Here is a 16,732-nt window from a genome sequence, read left to right on the forward strand (position 1 = left end):
TTCTTACTTGGGTAGCCGGATCTTGATAATTAGAATGGGCAAAGCTCTTCCTTTGGTGATGAAGTTGGGCCGTCTTTATTATGTCAATTCTGGGTCAACCATATTCCCATCCTCGGCTTTCAGCCTCAGAGACTTTCCAACCTTTTCGGTAGGAAGGATCACTACAACTTTACTCAGGTCGGGCACTACCCAATGAGAAAGTACCGGTTACAGTACAGGATACCACAACTAATTCACGACTCCTCAAACAAGTGATAAAATTCGTTTGAGGAGTCGTGCCCTCAACGGAAGCGGAATGGCAAGATCAGGCTGCACAGCACTTCAGATAGTGGCAGCAAATCTCACCTTTTTCAGGCAGCCTACTAGCAGAAAATGAGAATCGGCTGAGGAAGGCTACGGCGAGAGAGAGCGCGACCTTAAGCAATTGATTTAGTTGATGGAGTAGCCTGACCTGAACAGTAGAACTATCAGTAAAAGGGGAAGGAAAACGAAGAGAATGACGAGGAACTTCACATACATCAATAGTGAGAGGGGATAAGATAAGAGAAGACAGGAGATCATACAGAAAGCTATATCATATGAAGAGTCCCGCTTTTATGGTCATAAGATTTTGCCCTACAGTGATCTCACCTGGTGAACCTGTATTCAATGAAGCAAGCATCCCGCCCGGACCGCTCATGCGCAACCGAAAGAAAAGAAAGAAGCGATGAAGCGAGCTCGTGAAACTTTCTGGCTTGGTTGCCCTAATGGAATGTGACCCCATTCCGTGGCTTCAATCGGACCGTCCTTCCACTGCTTCAACTGCAGATGCGGCTGACCTAGATGTCCCATCAATAGCGAAGGAAGAGCCCGATAGTCCAGTAGCCATTGATCTTGTCGATCCACCCGGCGGAGGAAAAAGAAAGGATCTTGGGATAGAAATAGCTATTTTACCGAAGGGATCCAAACCAGCTATAAAAGAAAGGTTTTTTAAAAAGACAGTTGATCCACCTGAAGCAAAGGCAGGTTGCTTAAAACAGCATACCTTCCATATCGAGATCGTGATCCAGATCCGTATACGAGGCTATAAGCACCAGAGCAAGGACCAATAGCAGTGGATCGGGAAGTCTCTCCAATAGTAGACCCGAATGTCTCTTTTTTTAGGTTTGTTTAGTAGCTAAAGCTACCCTTCCCTTTTCTTCTTTGACTTAACTCTTGTTGAGGGAGAGCTCTTAGTAATGTAATTTCATTGATGGACATCTTCAAGGAAGTTCTCGAAGTCAAGGTTTTCTTCTTCACTTTGATGATTGATTAGTTCCGGGGCGAATGGAATGGGCAGACGAGTTGGTTCGGTTCTTTCGAGACCAAAGACAGGGCATAGTTACCCCTTACCTCAGCGGAAGAGGAAATTCTATTATGAATCATACATTCTAATTCTCATTCTTGTAGCGGGGTCTTCTTCTTCCTTGTCTAGTCCCATTCGCGGTCTTGGTGAGGCGGAATGCTTTCGATTCCTTGCAAGCCTTGGATTCTCTGTCCAAGCCCTCCAAAGGTGGCAGTGAATGCTTTTTCCTTTTTAGAAGTAGGGGCATCAGATGGAGTGCCAGCGATTTCAGTTGCTGCCCTTCTTGAGGCACGAGCGATGTAAACAACCTCTTTCTTGTCTTCTTTCGTTCCTGGTTGAACTGGCCCCTAAGGAAATCCATTCTCCTTGAGCTTTTAGCGATTGAATTCCGTCTCTCGGTCTGTCCTCCTATTCGAGCAAGCCTAAGGCTTTCTTTTGTATCAGCATTGGCTTTTTTTTGTTTTAGCCAGTGTACCAGCTTTCCCGCCTTCAGTCCTTCTTTTTCATTCTCTTTTTCTTGGAAGCATTCTTAGTGTGTTAAGGGTCAATGACTTTTGAGAATGTCTACCTCCGCAAGTAAGGATTTTTCTTTCTTACCTCACTCGGCTCAGTGATTGAAGTTGCTCGCCTAGCGGTTAGTGGGCTATCTTATATACCTAAGAAAGAAACTAAACTTTACCCTAAAGTAGGGGGGGCCAAGCGATATAATTTTGTCTTCCCTTAGTTACCTTATCCGTCTTCCTATTCGATATCGAGTGTAAGAAAGAGGTCTAGCACCTTTCCCGTATCGCTTAGTGGTCGAAGACGTGGAAGTTCGATTTGCTTTTATTTGAGGTCTAGTCTGCTGGAAAGCTTTACTTTCTTACTGTTGAACGACTCCGATCTGCAGATCTTTGAGGTTGAAGATCTCGCCTAGCGGGAAGGATTGTTGCTAGATTCTATACCAACGCATTCTCTCCATCAAAGAGTCCTAATCCAAGCAGGGCGCTGTTCTTGCTTTGGTTAACTCAGCTGTGATTGGATCGCTAACGTCTTTAAAGGGAGTGTCCCGAGGGGAAGAGGAGGTAGCTGTTCGTGCTATAGTTTCATCAGCTGCTATTGGAATACTTTCTTTAATTAGGTGGTATTTTAAGAGAGAGGCTGCCTTAGGTTGAGTTTAGCGGTAGAAGAGGCTTTTGCTCCTACAGAATACCTTGCTTCAGATCGCAATGGAATAAGGTCAAAGGAGCGTGGGGAAGGGGAGATTGGTTACTATTTCACGATGGAAAGAATAGCGAATAGCCTAATTTCGTAGCCAAGTCAGTAGACTTGCCAACTGATCCGAGTTTTCTATGGCTCTGGTATGGGAAGAGGTCAGTGCTGCTTTCCTTTCTTACTGTATTGCCTTATCCTTGATTGATTCGGCATTACCAGCCTTAGGAATCGATCTAGATGCAGCATTTCCGGTCGAATAAGAAGTAATTCCTCTTTGCGTAGAATGCATCAGGATGGGAACAAGCGTTTATTATTAAAAAAGAATATGACAGCATGTCTTTCCTGTCTTTGTCAATAGAATGTATTGAATTATCAATACAGTTTTTCTAGCTGAAGTGTTCACGTAGGTCAAATAGCTTCTATAGCTCAATCCAATAGTAAGAGTAAGTAATCAACGGAGATAGAGTCAAGCGGTTCAACCAAGGCTTCTAAGGAGAGCGGGGCAAAGTCCTCGCTTTAGGTTTAGGAATAAATCCCGGTGAGTAGAAGTGGCTGCCCATTTATTACCTCTTTTCTTCTGATTCTGCCTGACTGCACGGGAAGACCAGACTTCGATTTTCACTTGAAACTGAAGCTGCCTTTGATGGTGACCCGGCTCTGCTTCGCTACACAAAAAGGTAAAGGGTTCAGATGAGAGTAATTGAGTGTATGCCGTCCCTGTTAGTGTCAGTCTAGTATAGGCAACCCTCTTCCTCGTAAGAAGAGGGATCCATAGCGTCCTTCACTGTCTAACTAGTCTTATTGGATTGAACCTGTAGCTCTATCCATCTCAGCTACCTACCTGCACTACCTGCCAGCCCTACCTGCCATACCTGACAGTCCCTATCTGTCCTTCTTTAGCTCATGAGATAGATCCCGAACCTGTGAGTATGAAGTGAAACAAGCTAGCCTTTTCTCTTTCGACTGGGAACTGCTTTACTTTATAGTTGATCCCGGAAAGGGTCAAGGGATAGGCTTGATGCCTGATCAGCATAAGAAGAAGTAAGTAGTTCTCTCTTTCCTTCTTCCAACTCCTTAGCTGTTGGAATTGGATATAGAACCGATAGGAGTAGGAGCATTCATTAACAGAGATGGATATTGGCTTCGGTTGACCTTCAACCTATGGGAATGCTTGAAAAAGCTCAGATTCCAATAAGCTCTTGACCACTCTCAGAGGTAGCTGGGAAAAAAGGTATAAGCGCTCAAAGCTAAGATCAGCTGCTATTGGACTTCTTTCCTTGGCGAGAAGGGATCGTCTCACACCTGGCCTGGCAATCTCCGAGAAGGGGGAAAGAAAGCAGCCTTGTTAATTAAAGTAAAGAACCGGGTGTAAATAGGTCCCTACATGAAAAGGAACTCAATGCCTTTGTTGCAACGAGAAGGCCCATTCCATTAGTTTTTGAAAATGGCAATTATCCTCCTTCTATTCGTTCTCACTTGGGAACTTTTCTAAGGAAAAAGATCAAACTTGAGAAGTTCGGAGCCCCTTTCTCATGAGTTTTGGGTAAAGTAGAGAAAGGAAGAAAAAGGGATTTAGAAATGCCAGCTGTCCCACAGACGAACAAGAAAAGGAATATTCTTAGGAATCCGCGCTAAGGGGCTTCTAAACCAGTGAAAAGGGAGGTTGAGGCCTGTAGAAGCGATGCAACTTTACTTCGAAGATAAGGATAGGTTGCTGTAAGCAAGCGAATTAAAGAATTGTCGAACTTGGTCCTCGAAATCACTAATTTGAGACCTTGAAATAGGCAATACTACGAGGTAGAGGGAAAGAAATGTTCCTAAAGACAGTCTCAAGTAAGGGGAGTGTTGATACACGTCCGAAGGAATCAATGTTGGACTTATTGGATCCTTCGGACGTGTCAATTGGGCAAATGCGGCCATAGTGACTAGGATGGATATCTCGTATCCGAAAACTGGCAGTTCGCCCTGTCAATCCTCCGGGGCCCAAATAACTCAATTTTCTCCCATGAACTATTTGTGTCAATGGATTAGTTCGATCCAAAACTTGAGATAATGGATGTAATCCGAAAAAAGAATCATAAGTGGTTGTTAATGGAGTTGAAGTTACCAAATTTGGAGGAGTTGGCATCAATTTATGCCTAATTGCTCCACATATAGTTCCTCTAATCACATTTTCTAACCGAACCAGGGCCAATCCGAATTGATCTTGTAAAAGATTCGCGACAGACCGAATACGTTTCTTTTTCAAATGATTCATATCGTCAAGTGTACCCATTCCAAATTTCAGTCCAATCAAATGATCGACAGCTGCCAATACATCTCGTGATAACAAAAATGTATTGTTCTGAGGTATATTAAGATTAAGTCTCTGGTTCATATTTCGTCTACCAATCTTTCCTAATTCACATCTTTGGTGAAAAAATGGCTTTTGTAATTCCTTACATAAGGATTCCGAAAATACCGGATCTCCGCCTACACAAGCAAATTGTTGATAAAACTCCAAAATGGCATTTTCTTTTGATCCCATTTTTTTTCTCCTTATTCGTCAGGAAAGACAAGCACATTTCAGGGTAGCAAATATTCTCTAGAATTTCTCGTAGATTCGAACCCATAGCTGCTGATAGAACTAGAATATAGACTTTCCTCCGTTTAGTATAAGTCAGCAAGCAGCTTCCCCATCACCTACTCCAGGTCAGGATGGCACCTCTTGCAAGTTTCGTATTCTTCCCAGCTCCCAACCTGCCCTTCGCCAGTTGGAAATAGAGGCAAGAGGTCGCCCAAACCCGTGTTTTTTGCTTGAAAAGGGCCACTGGAGGGTGGAAAGGAGAGGCGTACAGATGAGAAAGTTGGTGTCACACGTACTCATTGATCGGTCTATCCGCTGAAAGCGAGAGGAATGGGAGTGGCTCAACCGACGGGAAACTAGGAGTGGCTCCACTGTTAAGGGGATAAACGGAATTAGAGTTACCGAGGTATGTATACATTTTGCTGGAATGAAGTAATTGGAAACAAACATCCCATCTATTGACTCGATTTCAAGAAGTGGGAATGGAATGGAACAGAAGCTCGGGGCCAGCTAACTACTCTTGGCAATCCGAAGGTCAAACCTGATCTATCCCAAAAACCGTATCCCTTCGTGTCAACCAGCCAACCAAGAGCTATGAACCCTACTCGTATATCCGGATCTCGCTCCACCCGCACTCAATCAATCTACGGAAAGGCAATTGGTTCAGTCATAAGGTACGATAGCTAGACTGACCCGTCAAGGTAAAGTTCCCTACTACTCATTAGCTAGGCTATTCCCAAAGATCAATTAGCTAGGATGTTCCCTACAATGAATTAGTAAAGGAAAGAGTCAAAGGCTAGGCACTACTTCAATCCACAACTGTTTGTCCTGTTATCTGATGAACCGATTCCATTCTGATGATGCCTCGGGCAGTTAACCAACCCTTTCTTTGACTCAGTTCCCGGCACCTGGGAGATCCTCATTCAACTAGCTATGTTATAAGAAAGCTATCCATGCAAGAAAAGAAGATGTTGGCCCTATCAGAGAAAAAAGCCCCCTTTCTTCTTACCCAGTGTTCGAGTGCCGGTTTAGTCAAACCAAGGAAAGAGAACCCCGAAGCCTTTCTCTCGGAGATCGGTCATACTGTCTAGCTTGATGCTGTCCTTTTACCAGCCCCTTACGTCACCCTTCAGCAAAAGAGTGCGTGCCTCCCCTCCCGATGAGTAAACAAGCGTCCACCAGAAAGCGGTAAGAAAGACATCAATAAGGAGCCCCGTTCTAGCAGATGGAAGAGTAGAAAGGGAAGGAAGTGAGGCTGAACCAAGGAAGGAAGGAAGCATACGTAAGTTCGAACCTAGAATAGAATGCTTTTTTTTCATCGTCTCAATTGATCCTATGCTAATGGAAGAACACGTTTTACGGGTCATCGATAGGATGAATTCATTTCGATTGATTCTTCCCCTCTCTGAAGGAGGGATGGCTCACCTACGAATCCTATTCCTGAGGCTGGAGTGTACCGTATCGTTTTCTGGAAGTCTCAGCAAGATGAGAAATGACTCTTTCTATTTCTTTAATTAGTCAAAGAGAGAGACCTTACCTTGACGGAACGGAAAGAGAAGAAGGATATGAATAACAGGTGAAAAAAGAGGCTGGTTAGGAGATGAAATACACTATACTGCTCCCGGGATGGAAGGGGCGTACTGAGCAACGTAGACCCGGTTCCGGCTGAGGTCGCCCATCGAGACACTACCGCTAACGGAAGACTTCAAACAGAGAGATATTCACAAGGCTAACTACAGGCCGGGATGGCATAGTGGAATCATGTCAGAACACAAGAAAGAGAAGAGGTACCGCTTTGCATCCTTCTTTTCTTGTTCAATTGAACCTGGTATCATCCAGAGAGGTGAACCAGCAAATAGAGATTCTTTCTAGCCCTAGGGGCCTATTTGCCATTATTCAATAACACGCAACATAGAACCTGGTGCTTTCATTCTTCCTAGGTGGGTATAGATTGGTAGGAATAAGGTAAATTCAATAAGTAGAGGGGTTTGTGTACTATTTCCCAGTAGAATCACTTGAACTATCACATTCATGAGGACTCGATTTCTCTTATGAGATGACTTGGCCTATTCACATTGAATTTCCTTATGAAATGGTTGGAAACACTTGTTCTACCAGAAGAATTGACAGTGGATGTTCGATGCTGGAAAAATGACAGGATGTCCGGCGACAGGTAGGAGATTGAGACAAAGTGAAGCAAAGACCCTCCTCCTCCATATTGTCAAATCCATGTGAACCACTTTCGGAAAAGGAGAGAGTTTCAAAACAAAAGTAAAGATGTTGGAGCATCCAGCCTACGCGGAAAGTCAGCCTTCCCTGCGTCTAACCGCGCAGAAATGGAAAATCTCAAACAAAATAGGGCTGTTTCCACGCATGTTCTTGAAAAGGATCACTTCACGAGTGCTTGTTCCTCTTCTCTCCTGCGGGAGACGAATCGAAGAAATTAGGTTAAGAATCAAAGCCTTTAAGGAGTTGGAAAGGTGAAAGGGCGGAAAACCAGAAAGATATCCGCTTCCACAAAAACGGATTTCTCACAATCCACAAGGTCTTACTTGAAAAAACTAGAAGAGGCGAGTTGTCTTAAGAGCCGTAGAATCAGACTGCCCAGTGTCCATTACAGATGCCGGGGTCTCCCTTGATAGAAAGAACCAAGAGAAGCAGCTGATACTGTTTCTGGGTGAGGGTGGGTAGGTGACTCAATCGTCCAGTGGGAAGCTTTCGTGGAAGAAGAATAGAAGGGAAGCAGCCGAGCTAGAACCAGAACAATTCACATTTATTTGACTGAAGATGCGGCTATCAAACCCGCGATGTTAGGGTCGTCACTTAGGGTTCATGGATGATTTGACCTGAACAGGCCAATTCCTTACCTCAAAAGGTCAACTATCTATCTTACCTGCCGTTGTTGTTCAGAAGAGGAATCCCTTGGATCTGAGACAACCGAGTGGTGACTTATGCCAGCAACAAGTGCAGGAGGCGTAGCAGTTCCTCTTTCTGCCAAAACTACGGCCTAAGCTTCCAGAGAGGAGTGGCTATGCGCCTAAGTAGTCTTTCTCATCTATTGGTATCATCACAAAGTCAGTCAGTGCCTTTGCCTTCTTTTCATTCCTTCCTCGCCCGTTTTCGTTTTAAGTGTTTTGAGACTGAAGCCTGACCCTACTAGCTCAATGCTTACGATATCCAACAGCTTTCCAAAAAACCACTAAAGTGATCACCGCTTCTTGCTAGTATACGTGAGTCATGGCTTGTAGTTATAGGGGTGCTACTGCTATCGCTAGCCCTGTAGTAGTACGCGAATCCGTTGGTTCTGGAATTCCGTTACGTGAGAGGGCCTTACCGTTTTGCTCCCTGTCCGCATATGCCGTAACTGGCTACCTACCCTTATTCTCGTCTCGCAGATGAGGAAGCAAGGCGGGGGAAAGGCCCACTTTTGAGTGAGGTGCCAAGAACCAAACTTGCTCTAGTCTTGTCCGAGGCCGTGGAATTCTAGTGAAAAGCAGTCTCATGAATCTTCAAACCAATCAAACTACTCGAATGAGTCTTTCCTTGCGACTTCCTCCTTGGCACTTTGAGACGTGCTTTGACCTTTTGGACGAATCCATATTGTTTGACTTAACACCTCGGTGCCACGCCTCTTCAACCTTTTGGTTGTGTACGTGGGCAGCGACAGGACCCCTTTCCTTGTGGACACCCGGGCGCTTGACTCTTTCGATTGAGCGAGATCGGTCTTTGTTGCTTGTCCCACCTACATGAAGGAATGCGGTGAGGTCGAAGTTCCCACGGAACATAGTCCGCTAGAAAGGTGCTATTGGTTAAGGAGAATAGAGGGAGTAGATCACTCACTGAATCTTTGAAAGAAGAGAATGCTTCAAGCCCGCTCATCATGTTCAATCCGTTGAAAGTGGATTTCATTAAGTTCCATCTGATCTGGCAACTGAGATGTGAGTGAAGAAGCTTGCTGATGAGAAGTCGAGATCTTAATTCCAATCTTTGAATTCGATCTCAAAGAAGAAAGTCGTTTTTGACTTCATTCATCAGAGAGATGGAGCGAACGAAGTTCAGTTGCATTTCTTAAGATAACACGAGTCGACCGATGTGACCAAAGAATTCCTTTCGGGGTTCAATCTGGAATCTGTTCATTGAAGAGGGGAACCTGATAAGTTAACCAGACAAGCTGGGGCGAAACTGCCTCACACTTAAATGCCGCCAGCTCTGTCTTCCTACTTAAGCGACCTGGTTGGTCCGTCCAAGCTTATACTCTAGCACCATATCAATCAAACTCGGCAAGTTTGTCTTACTTGTCATCGTCTCTGTTTTGGCGTGGGTTTATTCTGGGTCAGGAAGTCACTCGTCGCCACATTCTCCGTCTTGACCACGAATCGTGACCCGCCTCCACGTTCTCAAGTAGTGCACTATTGCTATCATCTCCTTCTCTTGGACCACGCCTCTCGGTCTCATTGAGCTTTCGGCTCTCATATGCTACAGGGTTACCTTATTGTACTAGCACACCGCCAGTCTGACGCATCCGTGTGTACTTCAAATGGCTTAGTGTAATCTGGCAATTGCAATACGGGGTCATCAATCACTGCCCGCTTTAGGTCCTCAAAAACTCTTTTACACTCTTCCAATCAGTGCAGTGGCATGATCGGTCCGTACGTTCTTCTTTAGGAGATTTTTGAGTTGAGCAGCCCTCTTCGAGTAACTTACGATGAATCTTCGTCAGTTCACGAGCCCTAAAAACGATCTTAGCTCACTCACCTTGGTAGGTGCTTGCCACTCCTCGATGGCTCTGATGCCCAGCCAATGCCCTAGGAATAGGATCTCTGTCTGTCCAAAGGATCATTTCTCTTTCTTTATCTTTACATAGAGGTTATTCTTTCTTAAAAACGGTCCGTAGGTGGCTAACGTGGTCGTTTAACGAATAGCTATAGCCCACGATCAAAGTATACCACCAGTCATCTAAGTACGGGTGGAATAGCTCATTGTGGAGGGTGCAGAACGTGGCAGGGGCATTGGTGAGTCCAAAACAATCAAACGCCCCTTTATTAGTAAGGTTGCTTGCTTGTCACACAGGTCGTCTTTGGCTCGTCTCCTTCCGCGATACGCACCTGGTAGTAGTAGCAGCCCGGCCGTAAATCCAACTTCGAGAAGTATCTCGCGCTTATTTTATGGCGAAGAAGTCTGCAATCAAAGTGGATACTTGTTCTTGATGGTTAGGTTACCTTCTTGAGCGCCCGATAATCAATGCACAAGGCTCCCGCTTCTTCTGGAATAAAACAGGGGCTCCCCAACCCTTTCCCCAGCAATATAGGGAAAAACAGCCTTGGAGGCTGGAATATAAATAGGCCTCAACGAGTTCCTGAAAATTATTCCTGAGCTCAACCAATCCCCTTAACTAAACTAATAGATGCTAGTTGGGGGGCCATCTGCTAAACCCAGCCCCAGTCTAAGGGGTTTGGCTCCAGGCTCCAACTCGATCTTGTGGTAGACTGCCCTCCTGGGAGGCACTTGGCAACTCACTCGTGGGGCATGATATCCCAAAATTCCTCAAGTACTTGCTGCACTTCCTGGGAAAGAAATCGTCTTGGTATTGGATCCGCTCTTCTCTTTGCATGAACATGAATTAGATTCTATTCGTCTTCTTTATTTTTAAGAGAACCTCCCACCCTTCTTAAGACTACCAAGCCCTCTCGAATGAGTTCTACTATAGAAGCTTTCAGCGTACACCCGGGGACAAATCTTTCACTCACTGAGAAGTGAAAACCTGTGACTAGATCGTCCTGAAGACGGATGCGGCGGGAAGAAATGGCATTTAGAAGTGTGGCTAACTTAACATTTAGGTTTCGGCATAACAAAGCTTGCACTGTCTTTTCACACTTAGGCGCACAGCGTGCCATTGGTAATGATTCTAGTACGGTGCCACAAATTCGCAAGCTGCTCCTAAGTAATCGTTGTTGTTCATTGGATTCCAGAAGAACTACTTCGTTAGGATTGAGGAATTGCTGCAATTCTTCCTGAATAGCCTGGATTCTCCCGTCGAGAGTCACTTTGAAAGTCTTACCTAAACTCTTCCGACTAAATAGAATAAAGCCTATAAAACAACAAGCTACTATCATTTCTTCATTATAGATTAAGATCTTCTTCGAACTTAATGCACAAATAGATAGAATAGCAGCAAATAACATCTTTCTAGCCTGCATATTCGGGGAACTCAATCTCATTTAGAAAGCTTATCTCTATCTTTCAGCAACTGAACGGGAAGTGGTTTAGGAAAGGACTTTCGAATCGGATGCGCTCGCCCAGCGAGAAAGGCCCTGACCCCTGCCAACCAAGTCAAAATCAAAAAGAAAGAAGAGAACGAAAGGTCGCTTGCGCGCTTTAAGGAGAAGAGAACTTCGTATTTTGGTAATTCTCTAGGAGTCATGTTTAACCTTGAATGCTATTAATAAATTCTACAGCAATAGTCCCTCGGACTCGGAAAGTAATAACGAAAATGGCTAACCCAATAGCAGATTCCGCAGCTGCCACCGTTGGAACCAATGAAGCAAATGATTGACCCATCATATCATCCGAAGAAACAGAAAATACCAAAAAGTTCGAATTCACAGCTAATAACATTGATTCAATTGACATTGACATAATAGGAATATTTCGTCTATTAAGGAGGATTCCCCGAATACCTAAAATAGAGATAATCATAGAAAATGTGAAATATTTGATAGGATCCATTTCGGGAACGTGGAATGTAAGAGAAATTCAAATGTTATACTATTACTATTAATGAATAATGACTCCCGAACAGCTTTTGTGATAGCATTTATCACTTTGCTTACCCGCTTCCTCACGCTGCCCATGAGTACCTCCGGGGTACAGGTTCACTTTACCCGCTCAATCTCCTAAGGGCGGGGACGGAGGCGGGTTTCCCGGAGTCGGAGTTCCCTTAGAACGGTCAGTAGGGTGGCTGATCTTGAGTTCAACCCCTCTCCACGAATATCTGAAGAGAACATCCACCTCTTTAGATATAGCAATCCTTTCGAGTGCCTTTCTATCCTTTCGATGGACAAACAGGGCTAGAAAGAGATAGATGAGGAAGAGCCCCTGGAGAAAAAGAAATGCCATTGTGAAATAATACACTCTATCGGTTTTCGTAAAAAATTCTATCCAGTACGCGAGCGTTTCCCCCATATCTAAAAATGGAAATGGAATGTAAGAGAAATTCAAATGTTATAACTATAACTCCAGAAAGAAAAAAGCCTCGAATCGAAGCCTTTTCTACGCTTTCTTCTCTTATGAGATTTCATAAGTTATCACTGAACCTTCCTGACTATAGCTGCTAGTAGAGCCCAAAAGATCTTATCTTATTCATAGGTTTAGATCCATTTCTCTCTCTTTATATAAGAAATTTTGGATATATCTTCTTATCAGTTTACTGAGCAATCAAAGAACTTCTTTCCTGCACCTATTGGCATGCTTCTCTTTGGCATTGATTCTATCGATCGTACATGACCCCCACGATCTTTTTTCTTTCGAATCCTATCTTGCAGTCTTTTTCACTTCTTTGAAGCTTTTAGCCCCTGCTTCCTTCTTTATGCCTCACCCAGGGAAAGCTGCTTGAGAGTCACCCGCTTCTCTTTCGATTATGATGTATGTAGCCCAACGGTTCCAACAGAAAGTCAAGATCTATTGACGTTGATCCCGCGCCTGCTAAAGAGTACTTCTTAGTTAAGGATCTGTACCACGTTCCCCTTTCATCTCCTTCACTTTCTTACCCTGAGGTCTTATCAACCTCTTAGTAAGGAAGATCTGGTTAGGACCCAGACGCCCACCCCCGGAATCCGAACTGGATTTCGTCAATGAGAGTTGAGATAGCTGGTTAACCATGGGAGTCCATGTATTCTCGTTGTTGGAGGATCATCACTCTCGTGGTTGGATAGAATCACGGGGTGGTGACTCTCCCCACGGAAATACATAGACTATCATGGAACTCCTTTTCAATGTTATTGAAAAAGTGCCCACTATCTCATGGCGTGGTGTGTTTGAACACACCTATACCACGGGTAGGTGTAGCGGAGTAGATTATTTATGTAATCAAGGCATTATCTGGAGAAAGATTTCATTGTGAAGCTGATGGAAGAAAGAAAGCTAAAGCAATAACTTAATGAAGAAGTTCCGGCAAAGAACAACAGAACTGTGATTTCGAAACGATGCTGTATTAGCATTTTTAAGACCTGGAAAGCAAGTTAGACCATGTTTCATGGATCAAGGTACATAAAAAGGTAAGTGCCTATCTCAATCAAAGATGGAGAAAATGCTCCTTGCCAAGCAAGAGCGGTAAGCCTCGGGGGGTATCAAGCCAGACGAAAGCGGTGAGATGGAGACTTTTATACTATCTATTTCAAATTCTCATCTCTATAGCCCTATGGTGCATGCCACTATGGTTACTTCTAGTCCACCCCGCTCCTCCAAAGAAGGCTTTCTGCATAAGCAAAAAGGAGGAGTGTGGTAGTTCTACCGGAGATGAGCCCGATATACTATAGATGATATAAATCCAGATCTCAGTCTCTATTGGCTGATTCTTCTCTATCTTAAAAGGTTACGAAGACCAAGGAGCTGACCTATTGGTATTTGCCACGAAGGCTAGGCTGAGCTATTTAGAAGCATCGAATCACAACTAAACGAGTCTCATTTTTAGAGAATCTCCAGCTATAAAAGAGACAAGAAGGTATATGCTGCACAATTACGAAGAAGACAGCCGTCATCAAAGCGAGGCTTTGGCATTAAAGCTAGGTTGGCTCGCCTGCAGGGTTTATAGAATGGCTCACCCGCCCGTTTGGGATTGGGTTGTTTTTATCTTATGAGCAAAAAAAACTAGAAGGGTCTTATTCTTCGATAGCAAAGTCATGATGTTGCGGCTATTCACCCCCATTCTTGGATGGGAATGCACGGAGGGTCGAGGGTCTACTGGTTAGATCTCTAGTTCGGCGTGAGCAGACAAGAGCTTGAGATTGGAGCTGAGTTGCTAACAGCCAACCCACTATAAATTGCATAGGTAGGGCCTATACCTGTTCCCTAACACTGGACGAGAGAACCAACTACTTTATCCGAATGACCATCCTAGGACGAGCAACACCGGGCGAGACCACCCCGAAGCAACAAATTCTTCTTCCACCCCAAAACCTGTGTCTTCGCGAGCCTTCAAAGATATGGGGAGAGCAATCAACACTGGGGCTGAGATCCACGGATTTAGATTCATATCTGCAGTTAAGTCCTCCATTTCATTTCGAAGAGAAGGCTGTTCACGATATATCATGGACAAGGCCACTAGCTCTGAATAAGGTAAAGATGGCCAGTTACTAGTATTAGTAATCTCGTCCCCGGGAATAGGTAGTGCCCGGCGGGCGGAACAAAATCAATGGTAGTTGATCACCGGATCGCTTTTGGTGGAAATTGGAATATGATCCCTTTACTAAGAATAGGACACCTAAAAGCTATACTTGTTAATACAGAATACAAAGAGTGAGATACTCCTTTGGATGAATCTACAAGACCAGGAGTAAGACCTGCGTTTGGGGGAGTTGAACTAGCTTGCTTTTCTACTATTTACTTCACTTTGTTATTGTTAATGCGGGAGTAGTTCTTTCTTTATGAGAATCTCTACTCTTTAGACTAATGCTGTCCCTTGAGTTGCGTCCAGGAAAGACTTTTGGGGTAGATTACCCTACTCAATATATTCAGTGAACAGCAAGATGAGTCTGACCTTTAGCTTGCGAGTTCGTCTTAGCTCAAAAGCTTTTAAGATTTGTAATGACTACCAGTTATGGATTTACCGACCTGTAGAGGAAACCTTACCTAAAAACTTTCTTCATCACTTCAACTTCATTTGGCTCAGGCCATATTTCATGAAAGTGCACGGTTGTATATTGATCTATATTTATGTGCGGTACCCACTTCTAAGTATGAAAGAAAAGGAATGCTCCTCTCCTCTGAGCTAGTAGATTCACGTGTAGATGAAACCATTCTATAATGCTATGGAAACATCGGAGTGAGTTAGGGGTCCTACCTCTCTGTAGGGCTCTCGAATCGCGGAGGAATTGTTGAATCTTTTCATTCGAGATTCGCTACTGTACTCGACATTGATTGTCTTTCTTTCAACTGATTCACTATGTACATATATGAGGAATGAACAAAAGGGCGCTTTAACCGACCAGTTCCTTCTGGGTCTGCCTTTGACTTCGTCTATTTCTCTCAATTCTTTATCTTTCTATCTTTCTTCCGCCCGTTCCCAATTCCATAGCGACCTCTAGAGCATCTTCTCTATTTCAATCTTCCTGCCCGATCGTTCTACTATATGATGAGTCTGCCGGTAACGCATCAATCTTGGAAGTCTTGGCAGGATCGATTGCTTTAGGTGCACTAACTTCATAATAGAAATGCCACTTCGTCCTCTTCTCCGCCATAGGAATAGGAGGTGTAAAAGGCCCCTGAAACAAGATTCTTTGATTGATAAGTCTAATTCCACTTTTCTTTCTATATGCTATATATCCGTGCGTGTAGAAACTCACTTGGGGCTATTCTATTTGCTGAAGGAAAGTTTTGCTCTTCAAAAAGCTCTAATCCGGCGGGATCCTGCTATGAAGGAAAACGAAGCGACAAGTCAATTTTACGTTGTTTGAGCCGAATGGCCAAATCTTGAAGTAAAGTTCTGATGGGAAACGAGATCCGCAAGCCAAGGGCGAACAAACATCTCTATTTGAGGTGAGAGATCCCGAAGGAAGCCTGCCCCGGTCATTATCCCTACTTTCTTCTTTCTTCTTTTCACGATGTTGGCATCGTAGTTCCTTCCATCGCCGGAGGTGAAGTAGTTGATCCAGCATTCGTTTATTATATATTAGAAGGCTTTTTTTCTTCCTATCTCTACATCTCCCAAACAAGTCAGACTTTCCTTTACTTTAAATCCTAATCGGTTTTTTCTTCTTATTAGTGGAATAGAAAGCAAATCAGAGTCCAAAGTATGGATTTGCACGAGCTAGCTATCAAATCTGTGAAAGAAGTATTCTGCTCGTCCTGTCCTAAATAACGTCAGTCTCATATAGCTAGAATTAGAATCAAATTCAACAAAGCAAAGCAGATCAATCAAAGAAGTTGAAAAGCCAGTTCATTTCGATGATGTCACGAAATCGCTTTTCACTCTTGTTTTTATCCGATGCGCCAATAAGAAGGGGAGCACTTTGACCATATTCACGAGAGTGCCAAGATCAAAAGTTCTCTAAGGTCATGTCACCACACCGGAAGATGGGCCTATTCCACTAGGTGTGCTGGTCGTATCCTATCATCATTTTACCTAGTGGGCATGCTCGTCCAAGAGAGATTTGCGCTTGTACTTGCTAATTAGTCTGTTGTCGCTCGTCCTGTCTATCCTAGTTGCCTATCTCCGTCACCAAGAAGAGGGTTTGCACCGTAAAGTGGAACAGATCTACCTGTCCCCTAAAAAAGGTCAGTGTTTTGAGATCGTTCTACACAAGTAGGAGATCGAGCATTCGCATAGAAAAATGGTGATCAGATCGAATAAAGTCCGTTCGTGCCGGTCCGGGTAAAGCTACTACAATGAAGAAACACCCATGCTAGGTTCTTTCCGAGATGAAGACCAGCCC

The 16,732-nt window shown here is 44.0% G+C and overlaps 2 protein-coding genes across 2 annotated transcripts; both read right to left on the reverse strand.

Annotated features, from left to right (window-relative positions):
* Positions 1 to 10,711: 10,711 nt before the first annotated feature.
* atp4 (ATP synthase subunit 4) lies at positions 10,712 to 11,302 on the reverse strand. The gene has a single exon. It carries the CDS (start codon positions 11,300 to 11,302, stop codon positions 10,712 to 10,714), a length of 591 nt encoding a protein of 196 aa, YP_009477452.1.
* A 205-nt stretch (positions 11,303 to 11,507) lies between these two features.
* On the reverse strand, positions 11,508 to 11,810 carry nad4L (NADH dehydrogenase subunit 4L). The gene has a single exon. The coding sequence runs from the start codon at positions 11,808 to 11,810 to the stop codon at positions 11,508 to 11,510; it is 303 nt and encodes a 100-aa protein (YP_009477453.1).
* Between the last annotated feature and the right edge of the window lie 4,922 nt (positions 11,811 to 16,732).

Source organism: Citrus sinensis, mitochondrion (genome assembly GCF_022201045.2).
Source record: "Citrus sinensis mitochondrion, complete genome".
Lineage (NCBI taxonomy): Eukaryota > Viridiplantae > Streptophyta > Magnoliopsida > Sapindales > Rutaceae > Citrus > Citrus sinensis.